The 24,870-nt window shown below is 35.2% G+C and overlaps 2 protein-coding genes across 5 annotated transcripts in view; both read left to right on the top strand.

The window, feature by feature from the left end:
• LOC142339359 (choline transporter-like protein 1) overlaps positions 1 to 24,870 on the top strand; it is a 246,177-nt gene that overhangs the window by 85,770 nt on the left and 135,537 nt on the right. The window lies entirely within an intron of this gene.
• Positions 14,482 to 20,150, top strand: LOC142339981 (uncharacterized). Of its 3 annotated transcripts, none has more exons than XM_075390362.1 (5): positions 14,482 to 15,236; positions 16,601 to 16,822; positions 17,460 to 17,734; positions 18,551 to 18,816; positions 19,186 to 20,150. In XM_075390362.1, exons 2-5 carry the CDS (start codon positions 16,641 to 16,643, stop codon positions 20,032 to 20,034), a joined length of 1,572 nt encoding a protein of 523 aa, XP_075246477.1. In that variant the 5' UTR covers positions 14,482 to 15,236; positions 16,601 to 16,640; the 3' UTR covers positions 20,035 to 20,150. The 3 variants fall into 3 exon arrangements, with proteins under 3 accessions (XP_075246477.1, XP_075246476.1, XP_075246474.1); XM_075390361.1 differs by lacking the exon at positions 14,482 to 15,236 and adding an exon at positions 16,108 to 16,247; XM_075390359.1 differs by lacking the exon at positions 14,482 to 15,236 and having other exon boundaries at positions 16,415 to 16,822.

Below are 24,870 nucleotides of genomic sequence, written 5' to 3'. Positions count from 1 at the left end.
CAACGCGTTCAGCTTATTATTTTTTCACATCTCTCCGCTCGGAAATCTATTTCTCTATCAGTTCCCAGCGCGTTCTTCCATATTTCCAACACATTCCTTTTCCACACTTTTAGCACATTTCTATCAAACAATTCTTATATTTCACAAAAAATTTCCCAAGCAGAAATTTACTGCTACAAATTTATAAACAGTTCATTTACCCGTTGTATCGAAACATGATTCTGTTTTATGGAGTTGCTAGCATATAAGTCCTCAAAATTTTGCAGAGAAAGCAGAGTTTTGTCCTCAGAACTATATTTTTTGCTTCCAAAAGAACTGAAATGAGAACAATTCGTAAAAAAAGTTCAACTTTTTCTATTTTGAATTACTGTTGAAAGTTACTCTGAAAAAATATGAAGGTCACTCGTCTCACAAACATTGTGTAGTAAAATAGCCCAATCGGAAATTGATAATCTTATGGTGTCAGAAAGCTGTCAGAGGAGAGAAAAATATGCTGAAAATTCCAGAAAAGCAAACAATTACAAATAGAAAGAAATTGTCCAACAGAGTTAGGTTACTTTTCAACACTTTTGCTAGATTGGACTCAAAAATGTTTACAACTCTCCTTCAGTTGCCTGACAATTACTTCAATCTTATACACATAATCTAATAAATGTCTACCTTATCGATTCCGATCAGCTATTACAGTTATTTTGGAAATAGACAGAAATTTAGTAGATCAACTTTTTCTTTGTTTTGGAAAAATAGCGGTCAATCTTTTGTCAATTAAAAATTCAGAAGTCAAAAACTAGGTATGTTTAAAGTTTTCAAAATCGGAAAAAAGTTAGAGATCCAGATTTACTTTTGGGCGCAGCATTTTTCTATAAGTGTAGAACAGAATGTAGAGTATAGTTTCGATGAGAAAGCAAAATATTTTGATTTATATATTTTTTTCCTCTTTGAATCTCTCTAGTTTGGCGTGCCTCATTGATCTTAGTGAAAGAATTCGAAAATTAAGGCATGCACTGACAGCAAGAATTGTTTGTCAGGTGAGTTTTTAGTTGAATATCCATTTAATGTGCTGATTTTTAAATGAACTTGTTACATATAGAGTTGACTCTTGCCAACGCGTTCAGCTTATTATTTTTTCACATCTCTCCGCTCGGAAATCTATTTCTCTATCAGTTCCCAGCGCGTTCTTCCATATTTCCAACACATTCCTTTTCCACACTTTTAGCACATTTCTATCAAACAATTCCACAACCCAGCTCAGTCTCGAACCTGTACACCTAGATCGATAAGCTCTTTTTCTTCTTCCATTGCGACACCTGTCTACGGATTAATGAGACTCTTGACTGTTTCGTGGTAAAGGGGAGGGGATTTGCTGATTTTCAATTTTTCCGAAGAGTTTAACGTTTAAGTATTGTGCTGATAAATTGCTACTTTTTGTGAGAAAGTGGCGCTGAAAGCGGCGAGTTTACCAAATTATCCGCTTACACGTGCTGACACCTCGACCTGAGTTTTTGCAATTTTGATTCACCTGCTTCTTATAAATGCGCCTAACATTTGACTTTTTTCTCAAAATAGAACTAAAATGCGTCAATTTCTTGCAAACAATGCATCTGAAAACCAACTTACGTCACAAATGGCACTGGTGCCCTTAAGTGTTTTCCAATCAACAACTTAATTAAAAAACTTTCTGAATTATCTTCAAACTAGCTGCTTCCCTTTATTCCAAGATTCATGCTAGATGCTTCTAATACGCTCGTCAAGTCGCAAATAATCAACACGCTCAATATTGATTGCTTTCAAGTTGTGAAGTAGAAAAATTGCGAAAAGCTTCAATGCCCGCCGGCTAGCCAATCATGTTTATGAAGAGAACTTTTAATTTGCTTGACAACTGTAGTTGTATTTATCAACAAGTAAGAAAGAACATTTTCACATACACACACTTTTGATTCGTGATGAGAATATAAATTGATAATTAGGCATATATTTTGCAATTTTCCAAGATAATGCGCGCTAAGTGTGTTTGATATTCGCCCTCAGATGTTGAATAATGCTACATTTTAGCTAAAAAGAGGAAACTAAAGTAGTCAACTGAAAACATTTTGAGCTTTTCTTTATTGTAACTCGGAGCGATTCTTAAATTAGTTGTTATCATTATTTACATCTTGGGAAAAAACGGGAAAATTCAAACTTTTTGTCCTTAGGACGGAGGAGCTTTTGAATGTTGTTATTTATTGTTTATTTGTTGTTTTGAAAATGTTTTTGAAAGAGAGTTTTTAATGTTGGAGAGAGAAAGACAAGAGAATGTAAATGCAAGGCATTGTTGTGCTTCAAGCGGGCGCTTTTCGCTTTTTGTTAAAGTTATAAAAAAGCAAAGCAAATTAGTGAGTGTGTATGAAAGGTGATTTTTCAACTAAGCCGACGTACTTTTTAGCCCCACTGTGGGACTAAAGTACAAAAAACTGTGGGTTTTATGATTACCCAAAAGTCTGTGATGCTCATTTTGCATGTCAAATTTGATCTTCCCTGGGAGATATTTGAAAAATCGTACTCTCGAACGTTATCAAATAATATTTTTTCACCAATATTTCTTCGAAATTAAATGTCAAAAGCAATTACTTCCTCGCTTTGCACTTGAGACTGAGGACAATTTTTTATTCGCTGGAGTTCTGTTTTCATCTGTAAAATTTCCCTACTAAGACGGGCAATGTAGACGATTATTAATGCCAAGTTAGCTATTTGTTTTTAAATGAATAGCCAATTAATTTATGCCCAATTTAATCACTCAAAAGAAATTAATAAATACAATCGTGAGATATATAATTGATTGATCGTATAAAGATATATGATGCTGCCAAGTGGGCAAAACCATTTGACATGAATCATGTCAGATCCAAACTAAGTTTCCTAAAGATCTTGCAGGAACTGATGATTTTCGCTTCTTCAGTGAGAAGTTGCACCACTTGGGTTCTCTAGAACCATGGAGCGTATGTATGATTGTCCAACAATAGGAGTTGAGATGGGGATTGACTGAGTTGTTTTTTCGGCTAATTTCTGCGTCGGCCGAATGTCGAGTGCCACCAGGCAGGCAGGCAACTTTGTGCCGGCAACCATTCAATTCAATTCCTTGCTAATTGGCCGTAAAACGGGAAGTCCCGTAGCGCACGCTAAAGATGCTCAGGCTCTTAACTGCTCTTTACAATTTATAACTTCAACTCCTGATACACATAAACAAATTGTTTGTTGAATTGATGAAAGCACAGTTTATTAACTACCTTCCCCAATTACCACATAGCCCCCAGCCACACACTGATCTCAAACCCCCCTTCCTCCCCCTCGTCTCACTGGCGCAGATGCTCTCTTACTAACAATAACATCATCAATGCCAATATCCCACCTACCTAATACAATCACCCTCGATCATCCTTTCACCACGATAACCCTTCCCCCTTTTCACCTATAGGAAGGCGGCGGTGATCATTCAGGATGGTGGGGGGCCGTAGTGGAGGAGTTGGGATGGGGGGATTTGCTAGGATAATTATTAGAAGTCCAGGAGAGAACAACCTAATGTAAATTGTGTTCAGGAGAAGCTTGACCTGGCAGAACAAGAAGCTCTACTTACTGTTTAGTGTGTACCTGTCAAGTCAGCTGAAGCCTTTACGTGAAACAATAAAAACAAATGAATGGCTCATAAAGTGTCCTGAGTTTGAGAGCCTAAGACCAGGTTGTGTAAAAGCTAGTACATCAGGCTTGCAAGTAAGAAATGATGGTTCGAATCAAGCGCTGCTGCATTTAGACAGTAGTTGAGCATGCTTAAACCACCCAAACACTACTAGGATTGAAGTACTAATAGATAGTATTTAAATAGATACCTACTAATTTGTTCACTTTCCTTGACCCTTCTGTTTAAGCCAACAAAGATCTAACGCCGAGATAAAATGTAATAGAGAATATATGTTCGCGTGAAAATTCTTGCAGATTAGATATCTAAATAGCACTGCTCGATTGAAATTTGAACACAATTCAAAAACTAATAAATGAACACTTTTTTTTACTCCAATATCATTTATTTTGCAAAATTAATCTTCACAGTTAAAAATTTTGCAGAAAAATTAACGAATGCCAGTTTTTTCATTGACCATAAACTGCCCTCTATTTGTTGAGCAATAGCAAATTTTAAAATCGTTTTCTCAGCAGTGCATTTGTCTTTATGAACTTGGCTAATTAGAAGTTACAGGGTGGTCTACCTGTGAAGGCTCAGTCTGTCCCCCCCCCAGTTTTCTGGGGCGTTTTGCCTGTGAAAACAATCGAAAGCTATTCTCCCACGCCTATTTTTTATGCACCAGTCAGAAATGGGAAAACAGAAAGGCACTAAAACAAGTAACAACGCCTCTGAAAATTTTCCTTGCGGTTCCTGCAAATTGAATTGCAAAAATTACTGCATTAACTGCTTTAAATGCAATTTATGGTTTCACGTTGCATGTACAGATTTGTCGCATGAAAACTTCGCGGCATTGGACAAGATAAATGGTGCTTTTTGGGCCTGCGTGGCCTCTAGAGCAAAGGTCATATGTCACCAAAACAATGAAACAGAAAGTTTGCATAATTTCCAACAGAGCGTTGCTGGAATAAGAGAGGACTTGCAAAAAGAGATTACTGAATTTAAAAGTGAAATGCTCAACAACATAGAAGAAATTAAATTGACGCTTAAAAATTCACGATACGAGAATGAACCTCAAAAGATTACTGAGAAGTTAAGAGTGAATGCTGATCTAACTAGTCAATCAGAGCGAGAAAATAAAATCATAGTTTTTGGGAGTACCAGAAAAAACAAACGATACATTAGTGACCGTATTGGACAGAATCAGTCATGACAAAAAATCAGTTGAAGAACTTGCTCGAAAAGTTGGAATCCAGACATTAAATATTGAAGATATTTTTCGTCTGGGTAAATTTAGCTCAACCCAAACTCGTCCGCGACCGCTGGTTGTAAAATTTTCAAACACTTGGAATTGCAGAATCATGATGATGTCAAATTCAAAATTGAAGGCCGACAATGTATTTATCAAACCGTTTTTATCGAAAAATGAGTGGGAAAAAGAAAAACAAGCTCTAGAGTATCGATTTAAACTTGCTCAAAACATGAATACCAACCGTTCAGACATTAAAATTAGATCAGCTAGGCTGTTTTTCAGGAACAAAATGATTGACACTAACTTATCTATAGAAAAAAATAGTCGCCTACTAACGAACTCTCCTGATTTCAGTTGACTACAATCAAGTAAAATTTTGCGTGTACTATCATTGAATTGTCGTTCATTATTAAGTATGGATAGACGAGTGATGTTGGATATCCTCCTTAAAACTATTTCTCCCGATATTGTTTGCCTCACAGAAACCTGGTTAAACCCAATTATTGAAAACCAAGAAGTCTTAATTAGTCAATCTTATTCAGTCCAGTCGCGATCAGATAGAAAACATGGACCACACGGGGGCGTCTTAATAGCACACCGAAACACCTTATCATGCAAGATGGAGGTTTTGCGAACAAATTCAGATTTCATTTGTTGTTGCTTATACATTTTCAAGGAGATTACAATCGTTATTATCACCATTTATAATCCCCCAGCTGACAGCAAATATAGAATCAGTGCAGATTTGTTCTGCAAAACCATTCAAGAGATTGTCAGAGATGTCCAAGAATATCAAAGGTCGATTGAATCCTTTACTTTCTTTTTGAATGGTGATATTAACTTCACTCACACAGATTGGCTTACTTTAAGTAGTAATTGTTCATACGAAAAAGCAGTTTTGAACGAATTCAAAAAACTAAATATGTCATCACTGCAATCTCATGCAAGCTCGCTGGACATTTTTCTGAGTAACAATGCTAATTTGTGTAGCGAAATATTAGAGGAGAAATCGTTCTCAGATCACAAGTATTTGTTAGCTGAAATTTCGATTGAATATGCTGAGCAAGAACCCTTGCCTAAAATGAAACGTTTAAATATTGGCAAAGCTAATTGGAACGAATTTACGATCAATTTTAATTTTCCAATGTCTTCATTTGACTCAGTTGATAATATTGTCGACTCCTTTTACCATAAATTAAAAGTAGCGTCTTCTATTGCAATTCCACTCAAAACATCTAGAAGAACGAATGCACCTTTTTACATGTCCTCTATTAGTATCCATTTAGAAAATAAACTCAGAACAGCTTTGAAAAATACACAAAACGCAGAGAAAATTTCACGACTTACAGAAGAATTATCCATTTCTCTAAATAATGACAAGAAAAATTTCGTTGAAAAAAGCAAGGTCTGGTCAACAAACGATGCATATAAACTGATGAGACAAATAACAAAACAACCAGCTCTTCCAGAGAAAATGGTGTACATGGAAAAAGAAGTCTTTGGGTACAAGAGCGTTGCAGATTGTTTTAACAATTATTTCGCTTCTGTTTTTGTTCAAGACGATACTGAAGTTGTTATTCCATTTAATCAAAGTCCAGAAATATTTCTTGATGACATTCAGTTTAGCAAAGCAGCTATGAGCGAGGAAGTCAAAAACATACGTAGTGGTGCTAACTCTTCTGATGGAATCAGCCCAAAATTTCTGAAATCTGCTTTACCGTACATTTCGAATCAACTTTTGTTTATCTTCAGTTGCTGTGTTAGCAAATGTGAGTTTCCCAGTTTGTGGAAAAAAGTGCATGTACGACCCCATTTCAAAAGTGGTAGCAAATTAGATATCAAAAACTACCGACCGATTGCCATGCTTAGCTCCTTGTCACTACTATTTGAGCGTATGGTGTATAAACAGTTCTCAATCTTTCTGCAACAAAAGCTTTGCGTAGAGCAACATGGTTTTAGGAAAAATCGTTCAACCATCACTCAATTGCTTGTCTACTGCAACAGGTTGTATGAGTTACTTGGAGCCAACAAAATGCCAATGACAGTGTATCTAGACATAGCAAAAGCCTTTGACACCATCAATTATAACATCATACTTGTAAAATTATGTCGAATGGGATTTGATAGTGCTTTCTTGAGGTTTTTTGCGTCATATTTAACAGATCGACAACAGAAAGTTGTAATATCTTGCGGAAAATCGGACTTTCGACCGATCACCAGCGGTGGGCCTCAAGGGTCAATATTCACTGTGTTTCTTTTTTCCATTTATATAAATGACCTACCCGAAATAATTGTCAATGAGTGCTTTTTATACGCGGATGACACAAAAATCGTCAGCACTGTAGACAATAAAATGCAGCTGGAAAAAGATATTGAAAATGCTATTGTGTGGAGCAAGGAGAATCGGTTAAACTTCAATTTCGATAAATTTAAAAACGTGCAATTTTCCTTACGTAAAAATCAAAACAAGCAAATTTTGCCTCTTCCCAGCCATAGAAACATCTCACAGGAAATACACTTCAAAGACCTGGGCATATATTTTTCCGAAAATTTGTCATGGGATTATCATTTAAGTTTTGTTCTACGAAAAGCCAATCAGAAGCTTGCTTATCTAAAGAGATCAATTCCAAGTGAAACAAAATTGTCAGTTAAATGCAACCTAGTCAAAACTTACATAATATCAACCTTGTTTTATGGATCAAATGTTTGGTATGCCAGTAAAACTATCGTCAGGCAAATGGAAAGGCTTCAGAGAAAAAGTTTAAAATGGATACAATCAAACAGTCATTTTACTGATAAAGAATACAATGATTGTCTTCGATCAGTAAATTTACTTCCGATCACATATCAACTTGTCTTTTTGGATCTCCTAGTTTTGAACAGAATTTTGACAAGAAAACTTCCACTTGAGGCAGATTAATTTTGGCAAATAAGGAATGGACATCCGAAAACACGATCAAACGAGAAAATATTTTTATACTCAAACGAATGTAATCGCCAACGTTGCCGATCAAGTTTTTTCCAACGAGTTACAAACTTCAACAATTCGATGTCACTGGCATGTGATTTTCCCAACTATAGCCCATATTCAAGTCCTCACAAATTCAAAAAAGAAGTCAAAGAATATCTATTTGATTTAGCTAAGAAGAATTTTAATTACAAATTATACCCATATGGATGGACAGTGTTTGAGGGAAACCAAATTCAAGCCCCGTTAGCGACGTACTAAGCTTGGTGCAACCAAGTTTACTTATATTCATTATTATTATTATTATTATTATTATTATTATTATTATTATTATTATTATTATTATTATTATTATTATTATTATTATTATTATTATTAACTTCACTAATTGGAAGCATCAGTTCAAAATCAGTTCATCAGAAAAATGAAAGAACGGAAACGGGTTCTGACGGCAACATTCTCAGTTTTTTTATATTTGAGTTAGTGTATCTCAAGACCGTTTATTTTTATACCGTTCTTGGAATCGAAACTGCTGAAAATGATTGGTGGAATAATATTAGATGCGGTACTAATCAATAGAAATTGCAATTTTAGGAATGAATTGTTGTAAAAATTTTTAGTTTCGAAATTAGTTACAAAACTTGAATTTATTTAAATGTATCAAAGAAGTCACTTCACTCCTTGTTCACTTCTTCTTCCACTTGAGCTCTTCTAATTTTGGGGGAAAAACAAAAAAAATAACTTAAGATTGATGGGGAATTTCAGCTTGTCTTGTTTATCTTTGTTTATTAAATTCAGATGTGTTTCATTCAATGATCAAAGTCCCATTTATTGTACACCAGAAGGGGATCTTGTTCAGTTATCATCTGGGGTTTGTATCTGGTGTGCTACAAGGGCTAATTTGTGAAATATCCCGGGTGTGCGTGAACAACCCCCCACCGCGTGATAACTATCATAAATTAACCCTCTTTCAAAAGGCACAAAAGTCAACTGCACTGAACACACGTAGCTCTTCTCACACAGATACGAAATTAAACAGCGGGATTCGAGCAGCCTTTTCCACGCGTGATCAACCCACTAAACTGGGAAGAATGAAATCTATCCATCTAATTAGGCATAAATAAAAGCAGCCAATGGAAAACAACTGAGATCTGTAAAAGGTGTTTTGTTACTACAATTTGCACCCGGATGATGGCTATTAGAGGAATATTAGAAGAGAAATTGTATTTGATAAATTTCACGAGCGTCTCAAATAACCCAACAACCGCAAATGAGGTTAATTCGCTGAATACATTTCCTCAACATAAATAGTTTTCCTATGAAAATACAGAAAATACCAAACCCTGGAAATGGGCGTTCTTTTATTTTTTCAACTATGTTTAAACTACGCTACTTATGATATATGGTTTTCCAGATTTATTGCAGGGACTCAAAAATGAGTGGAATATAAAATGAGAGTCTAGTCAGTGAACTGAACTGAACAGTCAACGTCGGTAATGGACTAGTTGATTGATATAATTATTATATTGTGCTTAAGATAACAAAGACATTAAAACTTATAATCTCGATTCTTAATTTTTTTCAGTTATCTAGGAAAAATTTTCGGCTCAGTAAAAGTTTGACTGATAAAGTAGCAAAATAAGATACACCTAGACTTGTCGAGAGTTGGCCTACAAGTGGATTATAGTTTTATATATTGTCGTTCTCAAAGTTAACTTTAAGTGTGGATTGGACAACGAAAAGTGTTATGTTAAGTTATATCCTGGATTGCTGTTAAATATTTTGATAGTTTGATCTCAGACTAACAAAATCAAAGTTACGGACGGACTGTGCTAACGAAGTAAAGCTTCGTCCAAAATAAGTTTGTACATAATTAAAATAAAGACCCGAGTGATTTTTTTTAAAAATTCTGTTTGATAATACAAACAAACTATTTAAAGATAACAATACGGCTCGTGCGAGTCTGTTCTCAGCACAGAATACTCCAACATACCTATCAACTTTGCAAAAGAACTTTTAAATTCCACCAGAGAAACCGTTGGGAGATTCCGAAAGCAATTTATATGCATTGGAGAAAAATACTTGTAAAGTCTGAACCAAAAAATACGCTGTCTTTTTTCAAAAGAACAGACTCTGGAAAGATAAGTGCACGCACACAACAACAAATATTACATAAACACTCATCAAATTCAGATACAAAGCCCAACACCAAAAAAGAAAAAACATTTTATATTCTGTTTTTGTTCATTGATAACAACTCAATGTTCGTCACTGTCCATTTAAACTTTTTTTGTATTTCTACATCAAATAAGTGTGTAGTTTTTTGCGGCAACAGTATCAGTAACTGTATTTTTGACACCAAACGTTAAAACTTTACATATAACAGTTTTTAGATATTTTTCTTCATTCTTGATAGTTCATGAGCACAACGGCACAATTTAATTATCAAAGTTTGTCAGAAGTGTTATAGCGGAGACCTGGTGTTGGACAGATTTTTAGCAAATGTGAAGTAGTTCGTTTGATTTTTTTCAACAGTTTTTGCACTCTGCCCCTATTTGTGTCTCCGCCTCTATTTGTGTCTAACATTTGAAGGAAATTTTTCTCCAACCCTAGCTCTCGTTCTGTGTCTCTCTATCTCTCTCTTACATACATGCCACAAACTTTGAGATTACGTTCACCCGTTCATACACCCACGCTGGTGGGCACGCACACGCAATCGCACACACACAGAGACACACACAGACAAAAACAAATAAAACCTCGCCACCCAAAAGGAAAGAAATTAAAGTTTTCTCTTTGGCATCTGATATTTACACACTGTTTGTCAACGTACATGTTTGTCTTGATTGTTGGTTTTCTGAAAAGTTAGGTGACGTATGAGTAAAATTGACACTCAAATGGGGAATGGATATTTTGAATTATTTTGAAATGTGTTTTTTTTGTTTTTGATGTTTCATGAGCGCAATCCACTGGTTCGTTTACTAAAGAGTTACGCAAACGTTTTATAAAATTGGATATAATAAAAAAAAATTTTGATTCTGATTACTTCTAAATCAGCAATTTTTAGCAAAATTTTCTAATTCAACTACTTTTCTAATTTTTTCATACTTCTGACTGCTTTTGCTTTCTGCCTCAAGTTGTTTTTAACATGTGAAGGAACCTTGAATACTGTTCGTAGTGTTTTTTGTTTCGAAATTATAGGAGCATTGATTATCAGGAATTTTAATGTTTTGGCGTTTTTCCTTCTTTCAAGTAAGAGCATTTTAAGTAGGAAACAGGATTGCTTAATAATTTTCATGAGAAATGAAAAAGAAAAGAAAGTTTCCGTTTTTTCGTTCGATAGAAATTTTAGTTTTTCGAATGAGAGGTTTTACAATCAAAGAAGCAATCAGTTTTTCAATTTACAGAAACGCTCTGTGGTTGGAAAGGGTCAATTCAAGAAGCAATTTCAAAAAACAGAGCAGTGAAAAAAAGTTGTCTCTGTTTTCAAAAAAAATGTGAACATGTATTAAAATTTCTCAAACTGACAATCCAAAGACAAACTAGTTTTCAAATTGGTCTGCATTCATTATACCGGAGGAAATAAGTTCGAACCATCTGAACTGACATTAAAAAGAGTACAAATAAGAAAGGTAAACGATTTCGCTCTTTTCATAACAATGAATTTGATTTATTTGTTGTCAGTTCCATAATACTGGTTTTTTACGCGTTTCAAAGGTTTTAGAAATACTCAGGTTCGCTCTGATTAAACAAGAAGAATTCTTTGCAAACAAAACTCTAGAATTTATAAAAAAAGTTATTTTTCTGCTTTTAGTTTCACATTTTCAAAGTTCATTTTCTCTATTTTGAGAGCTTTAAATTGCCTGATATCATGAACTTCCCAAAAATACTTTTAATATAGAGAAAAAAATATTTTTTAATGAAAAACACATGGACGGATAGGAAGGTCCTTTAAACAAAATTTTGAAAAAAATGGATTTCCTCATCATTTCTTAGAAAACTATGGTCGTATGTTTTTATTTTATATTTCTTAAGCTTGAAAATGTAAAACATTGAAAAATCTCAATTTAACCTAACTAAACTAACTAGAAGATTTTTGTTTGTGTATATCTTAAGTTTCAATAAGTTTCAATACCTCTATTCTCTCCCTCTCATACATGCCAAACACATTGAAAATACGCGCACCCTTACATACACCCACACAGGCGCGCACGCACACAAAAACACCTTAACATAATTTTAAATGGAAAGAATGATTATGCTACTATCGTTTCATTCTCTTTCGTGCCATAATTGGGAATATAATGTCTTTCGTGTCTTTGGGAATATAATGAGAAGCCAGCAACAATATTTTCAATAAAACCATTCAAAAATTTTGACAAATTTATCATGAGGAAATTCTTTTCAAACAAATTGATTAGTTACCGCAAATTGAACTGGTTTAATCATCGATTTTCACATCAGGCGCATCCTAATGACTCATCTCAGTGTTGACTCTTGTGTACTTTATCATCAGTCTGTTAGTTGGTGGTTATGACATTAAATAAGATCATTTCTGCGAAATGCTCTAAATCACCGAATCCAGTTTAAAATGTCACCAATGTCTACAATTCCAGACACCGCTCAGATTAAGTTTTGGTTGCGAAAGGAAGAGAGGGAGGGATTGAAAGTTTACGACCGGGTAATTAAAATTCAACTTGACATAGTTTGACCAGCTTTCACCTGTGACAACTTTAAATCAGCAAAAAGGGACTGCAAACTGCAGATAGTGTTCTATTGTGCAAAATTTCAGCAAATTTAAAATGTTTGCCTACTCAAACTCAACAGAAAAGAGCAATAATTCAATATTTTGAAATTTATGGTCCTTAGAGTAAGAGAAAGCAATCGCATAATGTTTATTTGAACTATGATCAGAGAGTCATTAATTACAGCGCACTTAATCTCAACAAATTTCTCATCTGCAAACTGCCATTAATCTTAGCAGTTGAAGACAAGTGTCAATTAATGTTGACTTTTTAGTCTGGGATATTTCTCCAATGAAAGCTGGGAATCGCTCAATGCTCGCTTCTGATAAGAGGTACATGTTTTGTGTGCTCAGCTGAAGATCATGATCTTCACTCTAAGTTGACATTCGAGGTATTACAAATATCTTGTTTCTCGGTATCACTCAACCGAATAGATAAACTGACCGAAACTTTGTCAGCTATGAACAGCTGTGTTTAATTTTCTCGTTATTACCCGATGGCTCACACCGTCTATCAATTGTCAGAAAAACGTAAGAAATGATCTGACAACAACCCAAATAGAGTTTATGTGTTCGTATAATTCTTGGGAGAACTTGGCTTGTATGTTAGAAGATGCTGGATCGAATCCTATATAACCACTTGAAGTGAAGATCATATTCCGCGCTAACGACTGTCTATTTAGGGAACAAGCGTCTTCTTCTCACTTATCTCACTATATCAAGATTCTAGCGGACAAATTTTTATCGTACATATCATATACCGTTGCAGTCACTGTATACAGTTGCAATTCTTACGCAAAAAATTAAACCTGTATTTTTTATTTCTACAGGAATAAAAGTTGACAAAAAATGTGAAAAATTTTTCTGTTCAGTCCCAATATCACTCTGCCACTGTCGTTGTCTAACGAGGCTATTTGAGACTTGGTGTCAATTGCATCACAATTTAGATGCACAAAAACGAGGACAAATCTTTGTGATGACACTCAATGTTTTAATCACTCTATCATTGAGCGCGAAAGACGACACGGGAAGAAAGACAAAATAAAACGGGAAGTGTTTTAGTGGAGATAAGAGAGCAAATTTCGTTCAGAATTGAATTAATATCCCTTGAATGAAACTGAAGTGTGAACAGAAAAATTTTACTATGATTTAAAGGCACCACATTTATGATATTTATGTTGGAATGTTAAAAAATATTTATAACGATTTGCTGGATCTTTAACAGACTCTTTAGCTGAACTCGAAGCACTAAATTGCAAGTTTGAACAAATCTGTCACTGCTTAGATCTTTCATTCTAATGCGTGTTTCGGTAATATTTATTGGAAATGAATTGGTTGATGACATCTATCGGCTATTTGGACTGTCGGCGGGGGCGATGAGAGTGGAATAAATGTTGCAATGTGATTGGGTGAGAGAGGTGAAGCGTGTTTCAGACAGAAGTTGACATTTGAATTGTTTTGATGCCGTTTAGACTGTAGAATGAATGTTTTGACAAGTTTTATTGAAGTACATACAAAAGGGTCCGGGTAGCGTTTGGGGGTGAGATAGTTGAATACAAACAAAGTCTGCTTCATCGTATACTTATCTTGTATTAACCTAGTTTGTTAACTAATTAGTAGGGAGCGGGTTAACTCATTACTCAGGTAATTTTGTAGGCCCAAACGGCCATGAGTTAAACAAATGATTTGAGTTGTTATTAATGAGCTCCTATCAATTACAAATAACTCCCTTTGTTAGAGACCCGTTATGTGAATCGCCCCTCGTTTATTGTTTAATTGTAAACCTTGTTTAACCCACTGACCTTAAATTGAAGAACCCTAACCAGTGTAACTGATACCTCCCCCCAAACATACATGCACAACACACCACTCTCCAATGGGTAACTTAGAACCCATTGTGAAGTTAAACTAACTTAGTAATAAAAAGAATTGGTTTAGAATCACAATTGCTCAAATTGCGTACCAATCCAAACTGATATCGAATAACTACTCGCACACAGTTGTAACAAACTTAATGACAAACAATCACCTGTTACAGGGTCGAAAATGATAACTATAACTAGTTATAACTAGTTCAATTGTCATTAACACAATTCCCATCAATTTGACACACTTAATTCTGTAACATAATTGACCTTAACTTGGGTCAAATTAATTAAATCAACGTCTCTCGAAAACAGACCTGCAGAACTTATTTTTACCCCAAGAAACTTGCATCGAGCACCTCGCCGTGATTGGACCATTCAGCAACAAAATTAGCCCAAACTTGCAAGGAGAAAAGTTTTGCTTAATAAAATTAACCCTATTATAATTGGTTTAATTTGTTACTGGCAAGATATAACTGCAATGGCTAGTTAATTTGCCCTACTTCAAGAGTAACAATTGAGCGAGAGTGAACACATAATTGACTGAGAAAAATTTGACCCTAATCACTTGAAAATTGGAGTAAACCAAAGGGCGAAAGACAAACAGCGACCCGACAAACTCACTTCATAAAACTCCTCTTCAGAACAAGTCATTGTCGGCCTTCTCAGAAACAAACAAACACCATTCAAGTTTTAAGCTGTCACGGTCTACAAAAAACGACTTCAAAGCAAGGAACCCTGCTAAAAGTTTGGATCTTGTAAGTATTTTATTTGCGTCCAGTTGTTGACATTTTTCTATTTATTTCTAATGATCTTTATACTGATGAAAATTTTTATCCACTAGAAAACGAACTTATCATTATTTTTTCCTAATTCATGGCCAAATCTTTCGAAAGCATCCAAAAAGGAAATTTCAGATGGAATTAAAGACGGAATAATATCCGTTTCCACGAGCTGACGACTAGTTAGGAATAAGTTTACTAAAAGAATTGAGTAGAAAAATATTACCACCTCAGTCAAGATGAACGCCGGATCTCGCATTTGAGAGACTTGCAAAATTCCTGCAATAACGCATCATCTTGCAAGATCTTGCAAGCCTCCTGTAAGGTAACTGTCCGAATTGCAAGAATCTTTGATTTAGCATATTGTAGCAAAACTAAAAAAAAGCAGGCATCATTGCTGTTAGTCTATAAAACTCATGTCTAAAAACATTCGGAGAGCTTCAAAAAGTAACAGTAGAATAATTAAGAACTTTCAGCGCTTTTTGGTTTATAGAGGGACTGAAAAGTTAGACTTTTGGCGTTTTGTGGTTCACTTTAATTTAGTTTGACGTCATGTTTACCGTTAATTCATATTTAATTTGTAAATATTTATTATTTACTAGATCATGCTCCAGTTTGCTTATCTGAACCGCAATTGACTTTGAGAGGTTAAGTGCGTTTGGAAAACCAAAACATCCTTTACTCAACTTGACATTTAGCCCAACTTCAGAAAAGTAAACAAATTGTTGACAGCCGCTCTTCAGATCAACAAGAGTAAATGCGAAACACCCATGTCGGTGTTTTAGGTTCCATTTTTAACAAACAATAGCTGCAACCTGCAAAATTTTCATTCATTCGTTGCTCAAAAGAAGGATTAGCTTGCAAGCTTCAATTTGTGCAAAACTTCAAGTTGATTGAGCGTGAGAAAGTCTATTTATTTTTTTCTAATCTGGCACAATAACATTTATCAAGTGATTAAAGACAACTAAATTCCACAGGGGAAACAAGGTAGGAAAACAATGTAATCAATATAAGGATAAGAGAAGGAAAAATTTTAACAACCAATGGGAGCGCACAATTCTGTCATCCAATAAGAAAAGCGGCAACAAGTTGTTCAATTGTGCAATCAAGCATTGATTTACGAACAATTGATTAGAAAAATTGACATCATTTTTAACACTTGGCTTCCCGATTACAAAAGGAAAATAAACTAAAATAAACAAATTCAATTCCACTTTTCTTCTTCAACTCTCACATTACTGCTAAAATTATTCTTTAAATGTCCCTAAAATCAACTCTTGAATTAGACGCTTAAAATTTTTGTCGCATTCGAATAAGTTCAGCAAATTTTTGTTCATCAGATTAATCACGTGTCCATCAAAACAACCTGAAGTTTCGAGAATGCCGGGATTTTCCATGGACGAAATTCTGGGATTGCGTTCCAATAAGACCAAGACAGCTTCATCATTGACAAGCAGTGTGAACAACGTGAAATTGAGAATTTCGTCCACTTCGACCTCTATTCTGGACCCAACTGGCAATTCCACCATACAAGCGGGCTCAATCTGCAGTTTTAATGACAGGTAACAAAAGTGCACAATAGTTGGACAAAAAATTTTTTTTCGATACTATATATGTCTGTTGTGGGTGGTCAGTTTTTGTAATATCAGGAGCAATTTTTGAGAAAAAGATGTTTGAATTGATTGACTTGATTCGGCACAAATCTTCAAGAATTAGGTTCCTACAGAGAGCTTTTTTAATGACCTACTGTCCATATTCTCCTTTAGTGTGTTTTATAATTTTGTACGTATCTGAAACAAAATTCGTTTTAGATTTTTCCTCAGAAGTTAATATTTTCCATAATATTCATTCTACCCTAAAAAAATTGCGAAAAATTGAGTTTTTATTTATTTGACAGATTTTTTGAGCTTAAAAAAAGAGAAAAGAAATGGCAGCTAAAATTGAGTCCCCTATGATAAGGCAAATTGCTACGTAAAGTTACATAAAGTAAAATTCTATGTAATGTTCTATATCTCTGTCTCAAACAAACATTATAAACTATTTGACAGTCTGAAAAACCGTATCAAATACTAGATTGATAGTGTTTGCTGATTGTTTGCATGATTTGGTACCCTGTTTCAGGTTACATGTGATACTTGAGTGCACTTCCAGTTTGGAAAATTTTTGTTCATTGCTTAATCTTAATGTATTTTATTTTAGTGGCTTCGACCAAGAAGAGGCAACGAGTGAAGTCGGATCGGAGGAGGTTCTCGACTACTACGAAGACGAAGACGATGACCAGACACAGCTTGGCGATGACATCGAAGAAGATGACGACGATGATGATGAAGATGATGAAGACCACGACGGGGAGAGACGGTCATCGGGAATCAGTCATAGAGTGACGTCATCAGGTCATAAGATGACGGGGTTGGAAGGCGTATCAAGTGCAGGTGCTTATGGAAGGTTTCCTTCCAGCCATGCAGATATGAAACGTAAGTATTTGTAGAGTTGGCAGTACCATTGTTAATTGTTTGTTACCTGTGAGGGTGGATTTTAGGTCTATCTTTCAATCCTTCAAGTCTATTTTGCAATATTAAACGTCTCGTGCAAGATAAACACCGGGAGTCTGCATCTTGCAAAATAGATTATATTGCAATATGTTGAACGCTAAACGTCGGAGTTAACGTTGGCTTACGTATCAGTTCATTACTATCAAATTATGCAGACAATCAATAAGATCAACACAATGTCATATTTCCATCAAAAACAGATCCGTAATTTTCATTTATGTTGTATAATTTTTTACGCGTTTGAAAAAAAAACGCTTCATTTTCTTTGCTTAGATCTATGTGTTAATTTCGTACTCTATCACAAAATAATTTTTTTGGAAAATTACTTTTCACTATTGTAGAAAACAAAAGAACAATCATTAGACGATGCTTTTCGAACGTAGAAAATGAGAATTCCAATAGTTTTCCAACGGGTCTAGGAAATAAGCCCCGACGGGAAAAAAACCCCAGTTTAAGTTTGAAATTTGGTCATGATTTTTCATATCAAGTCCCATGGCCCGCGAGGCATGGCCAAGCGCGCTAAATGCGCAGCTCGTTAAAAGTTAAGTGGAGGTTTATTTCCGTGGGGGTTTATTTCCGTGGGGGTTTATTCCTATCCAAAATTAAGTGGGATTTTTCCATGGTTTTCTTTCCGGAAGCGTTTTGCAACAATGCATCTAGGGTAGATAGAACAAAATTTCTGTAGGTTTTCGAAACGCTTGGAGCATTCTTTGATATATGAGGCATTTTCGGTTTTAGATCTCAACAGCGCCAACTTCGAATCGCTTTCTGATGCTGAGAAATCCTCATTCCTGTCCAACTTGATCAAGAACCCAAATGAGGCTGGAAAACAAGGCTCACCCCTGTCAGGTAGCCCGGGTGGGAAAGGGGGAAAGAGGAAGAGGAGAGTTTTGTTCTCAAAGAGCCAGACATACCAGTTGGAATCCACTTTTAGAAGACAGAGGTATCTCAGTGCACCAGAGAGGGAACAGCTGGCCAATGCTATCAACCTCACACCTGGACAGGTATTGTACTCTTTTTTTTTATCTTTTCACCCCGATTCATTTAGCCCCAGCACTTTAACACCACATCCTTCAATCCCACCGTTATTTCACCCTTAGTTTATAACCCCAGCTTATCAACCTAATCTTATCATCCCTAAACTACATCCACAAACCACTAAAAACTTTGATTCACTTCCCCAACCTCCACGCTTTTGGATGCAGATTTTCCCAAATACATAAAGAAATAATATCGGTTAAATGATTGGGGTACAATAGGGGTGAAAAATCAGGACAACTTTGTACAATATTGTGCCCATCGACTCATGCAACCCCCCTCATTTGTCAACAAATATTGGGTTGTTCATATGTCAACAAATCTTGGGTTTTTAGGTAAAAATTTGGTTCCAAAACCACCGCTACAAGTGTAAAAAGTCAACCAAGGACAAACTCAGCCCCACGATGTCTCAATTCGACCCTCTCACACCCCAAGGCTACTGCCACTCAGGTGCCAACCCCTACCACCCCCTAATTGCACCGCATTTCTCAATCTCAGCTGCCGCTTCCACTGGTCCACAAGGGAATGCCCTTAATGCAGCAAATTTCAGTCTAATGATGCAACAGAGACAGCAACAACTAGCCGCGGCAGCTTCGAGCTCAAACTTTGGGAAACCATCTCAACAAGCGGTGAACGAATTTCTGCGTCAACAATCACTCAATGCTTTGAACACTCGCAACCAACAAGCTTTAAGTCTGGCCCAGTCCCTGGCCGCAGGGTTGGGTACGAATCCGGGCATGAAAAACGCGTGGGCACAACACATGGGAATGATACACAGTCAACTTCAAAGCCAAAGTGCTCTCGGGGCAAGTAATTCGGGTATGAACCCACTAGCGTATGCATACCTCATGGCGTCAGCTAGTAGCCAAAATCAACAACAAACTCAGTCACAAATTCAAACTTCCCAAGCAAACTCATCTCATTTACAAGCTCAGATTCATAAACTTTCCCTTCAACAACAATTACACGAACTGATTGGTATGAACTCAAAGCTTTCGGCTAAAAAGAGCGACAGTCTCAATGCAGTCAATGCCGAGCGTGAAGGCATAAGTGTCAAATTACCCGAAAGTAGTCAAATTAAGCCGAATTCTCCGAATGTACAGGTGACGAGTCCTAATTCAGTTTCGCAAAATGGAGTGAAAGATTTTACACGCAGAACTCTCGAACAGGAAGAAGTCGCTTGAATGCAGATAAAAAACTAAAGATGTGAAAACTTAATGTGCAATATTTACTAGCCAAAACTTGTTTTTGTTACATCGAATGGAGAACTGATAAATGAAATTCACTATTTTCTATCTGTCCTTTTAACATGACCTTGTTAGCCTACATTTAGAAGCTTTGTTGAAAGTAGAAAAGCAATATCTGTATAAAAATTATCTTGCATGCACTAATATTTTAGAATGTTCATTAGTCATGTTCATCGCGCAATTTATGTCTTCCATGAGGAAGAGACAGAAAACTTTCAAAAATTTATATTTGTTCAAAAAACATTGGTATATCCAATTTAAATAATCGCTTTAGGTACAAACCATATCCAAATCAAATAATAACTCATCAGAGCGCCGATGATACCTGTCATTCAGGAGAGTAAAAGAAAGACAAACAACATAATCAAGTAAAAACAACAAGCATTCTTTACAACCAAAACTCATTGTCTAAGTATATTCGAAAAAAAATATAAAAAAAACTTCAGGAAAAAGTCCAAACGCCATCAGATATACAACGAAAACTCATTGTCTAAGTATATTCGAAAAAAAAATATTAAAAAAACTTCAGGAAAAAGTCCAAACGCCATCAGATAAAAACTAATTGGAATCAATGTACTTGAATTTGACCAGAATAGATACGGGATTTGTCTTTATTGAGAATAATTAACAATTAGACAAAGAATCAGAAAGGGCAAAGTTAAAAAAAGCATTTATAATTTTTAAAAACAGTTAATATCAAAGTTATGAAAACCATTATCTATCAGTTGAAATCAAACAGTGGATTTTTTTAAACGTACACACAAAACCCTTGAGATAATTCATTATCCAGAATGCAATCCGACTACATAAAGATCAAACAAAAGCAAACATCAAGAACTCAAATAAATTTGGCACGGAAACGATGTCGAAGCCTAATAAAATCATAATCTATTGAAAAAAATAAGATGTAATCAAATAACCTTCTCTTCTCTCCACCATTATTGTTATACCTGACACTTTACACAATTGTCGTTAGTATGGTAATCGGAGAGGACGGCAAAGAAAATAAAAAAAAGAAAAAATCATGAAAATTTGTACTATCAACTTAAAAAAAACGCCTTTGAAAGTATAAAAAGCCATGAAGACTGCAGCCCAATCTAGTGGGAAAAGAATTCAACGTCTCTAATTGATGAGATTACGCTAACATTTTTCAAAAACATAAGTCATCACAAGCATAAGCTTTCACCAGAAAACTAATAAATATATTAATTTGTTACTGTGTAAGACGCATTCTGGACTAGTTATTATTGAAAGAATCTAAGTCAAAAGACTAAAAAAAACAACTAACAAAAACAGATCTCAAAATTTTACAAAAAAATTTACGCAAATTATTTCGCAGCCAAGAGTGCCGTAAGTTTTTAGTTGAAATTACCAGGTATGTTTATTGGTCTCCACTTACAGATGATTTTGACCCACCATTATTTCACCTCTGATTTAAAACGCTCCAGTCTTTGATTAACATGACAATCCAAAAACTTTTTATATTATAAGATTTCAAGAAAAAGACTAAAATTGGTCTTGCTATTTCTAATTGTACATTAAAACAAAGAACAGATCCCAAATAGTTAAAATGACCGAAAAAATTAAAATAAAAATTAATGATATTTGTGTTATACCTGGTTATGTCAGGTGAAAACTATTGTTAAGTATCAATTGAAAGCATTAGATAATTTCTTCAATTGCTCCTTAGATAGAAATTTAGACAACTGAATAAAAAGAGTTTGACATAAAACTTCAATAAGAATAGCAAATGATGGCCAAACTCAACAGTTCACTAAAAAGTTTGAAAACGTTTTGTCGGAGCCATAAAACCATGAGCTGTATTCAAATACTTTGTACCTTAATGAAAAAAAATGAGATCTCGTATAATTTTAACTATTAAATAGTGACAGATTTGTCTGGATATTGCCCATAAAATATTTTGAAGAGCACAGGCCTAAAACAAGTTCTAAGCCCTTTTCGGCCAAAAACTAACTTCTGATAAACGCTTCTGTTTAAATTGTTTAAAAAAATGCGCAAAAAATTTTTTGTCTAACGAAACTTTCATTATATAAAAAAAACTGATGATCTCTCTTTATAAGTATCGAATTAAATTAAAGTCCGCCAATTATGTCAATTGGAGAACACGTTATTGGGAGACAGAGGTAAACATAGACCCTATCTTAGTTATCAAATGACTGCACAAACGGTCAAATTGGACAAAGTGGGACAAATATGAATAATTGATACAATAAAATTATCTACAAGAGGAGAAAAAGCTGAATTTTTATAAATTTAATCAAAAAACTTCAGCCCAAACAGTTTGTTCAAAAAATTCAAACAGTTTTCAAAGTCTCGGAAAAACAAAAGAAGTTTCTCAATTTGAATTTTTTCGCTTGACAATCTTTCTAATGATATCACTCACAAATCTGAACGATGATTATATCGATAGGCGAAATTTGACTGAACAAAAAAAACCAGTTGAGCATATAGTTCCTCCCCCAATAAAGTGGGTCGGAATAAAAATAAAGAAGTTGTGATTGCTTCCAAAAACTGAATTGAGAATCATTAGCAGTGGCGTCTAGCAGGACTCAATTTTTGAAGCGCTTTGTTTCTCAATGTATATAAATGATTCGCCGGAAATTATTCATCAACGAACGTTAACTTTATACTGGTCATTAAAAGTTATTGACATATCAAAAAACATCAGTCAACTTGACTCAAATGGATTGTTACAATTGAACTATCATTCGCGCCTGGCACGAAAAAGCAAATCAGAAACTACGCATCTCGTGAGAAGTCAATCCCAAGACCGAAGAGATCTTGCGAAAAGGAGTATTTTAGTTGGAAAGGATGGGATAACTCATATATAATATGGGATACATCGTGTATAAATATATATATATATATATATATATATATATATATATATATATATATATTATATATATATATATATATATATATATATATTTCCTTCGATTGAGTGAGATTGATCGAATAAACATGATAGATGGGTAAAAAACAAGATATTGAGAGAGAGAGAGAGAGAAGAATAGAAAAGCGGAGAATATAGAGCCCGGGTAATAGAACATAATCACTGCATGGAAGATCTATCTCACATTACGTCGCCCAACGTACACCTTGAGAAATTTTTGCCTTTGGGAACACATGTGACGTTCTATCTTTACCTTGTTCGACGTCTTGTCTAAAACGTGAATTTTGAATAAATGTGACTGTGAATTTTAGACAAGAGGTACAAAAGTCCTTCATCATTTTAGGTATTTACAACGTATGCAAAATTCACAAACGGTTACTGTAGGACTATTATCCAAATTTTTCTTATTATATCAATATGTCACTTAAGTGTTACTCAATAGTTTGTATTAGTCAAAACAGTTATTAAAACGGATTAAGATTAATAAACTACCCGGACCTAACGCCAAGTCAATTTCAGTACTAGGCAAGTCTAAATCCAAGTCTTATTTAGGTTTCCAGTACTGGGCAAGTCTAAATACAAGTCTTACAAGTCTGCCAAGTCTTAACCAAGACTTGGATAACACTTGGAAGTTGATTCCCAAGTCAAAACCAACTTTTCAAAAAAATTCGAGTGAAATTTTCGAATTCAAAAAAATTTCGCAACGTGCCACGATTTTGGCATTACTTTTAGGCCACTTTCCCGGGGTGCTAGAAAATGATGCCGGGGGCATACCAAATTGATTGTTGGGTGATTATTAGCACCCCTGGAGGCTATATTGAGGGTATTTCAGGTGTTTTGGGCCGTTTTCAGCCATTTTTCAGCCGTTTTGAGCCCCATTTTAGCCGAAAATCAATATATATATTTCAGATCTTGAAAGGTCTGGATATGCCAATCGAGGAAAAGTTATGAAGAAGACTGTGAGGGTTCCCATGCTGTCAAGGGGCCCAGTTTTACAAAGTTGTGGAAACCTGGTTGATAATAGTGGGAATCTGTCACGTAATATGGGTCAAAATGAGGACGAAAATGGGCATACGACAGTTCCAGTGCCGGTGTACAGATTGGCACAAGAGCCAATCCTGCCCTCTGTTAGTTTAGCAATGTATCAGTGTATCCTAGCATACCAGGCATGCCATGGGCATGGGCTTTGGCATACCTTTGTATATTTTTGGTGGCATTAATTGGGTGGCATATGGGCATTTCGGAGGTATTATTTTGGTCAAATTACACAGTGCTCAGTACCTAATTTCTCATCAACCAGTGATCCAAATTTAATGTGCCATATATAGTTTTGAAGCTTAGATAATAACGGTCTCGATGAGCCATGTCCCGTTTAATTTGACCCAAAATTGATGGAGATATTACAGATCTGGCGTTGTTGACACCCGAAAATATGAGGTATGCCCGATGGCCCATCGTTAATAACTTTTTATTGAGAGATCCGATCTGGATGATTTTTTGATATGAGTAAGCCTAATATCTGCCCTAACAAACAATATATGTGCGAGCTTGATTGGTGTCAATTTGGTAGAGTTATTAATGATCGAGCTCGAGGTACCTTGTGTGTATGTAGGTCGATTAAGGCCGTGCTCACTACCTAATTTCTCATCAACCAGTGATCCAAATTTAATGTGCCATATATAGTTTTGAAGCTTAGATAATAACGGTCTCAATGAGCCATGTCCCGTTAAATTTGACCCAAAACTGATGGAGTTATTAAAGATCTGGCAGTTGTGACACCCCGAAAATTTGAGGTATGCCCAATGGCCCATCGTTGATAACTTTTTATTGAGTGATTCGATCTGGATGATTTTTTG

The sequence above is a fragment of the Convolutriloba macropyga genome, chromosome 5 (assembly GCF_964194025.1).
Source record: "Convolutriloba macropyga chromosome 5, txConMacr16.3, whole genome shotgun sequence".
In the NCBI taxonomy this organism is placed as follows: Eukaryota; Metazoa; Xenacoelomorpha; order Acoela; family Convolutidae; genus Convolutriloba; species Convolutriloba macropyga.
The sequence above is the reverse complement of the archived record's forward strand: the minus strand, read 5'-3'. Positions and strand labels throughout refer to the sequence as shown.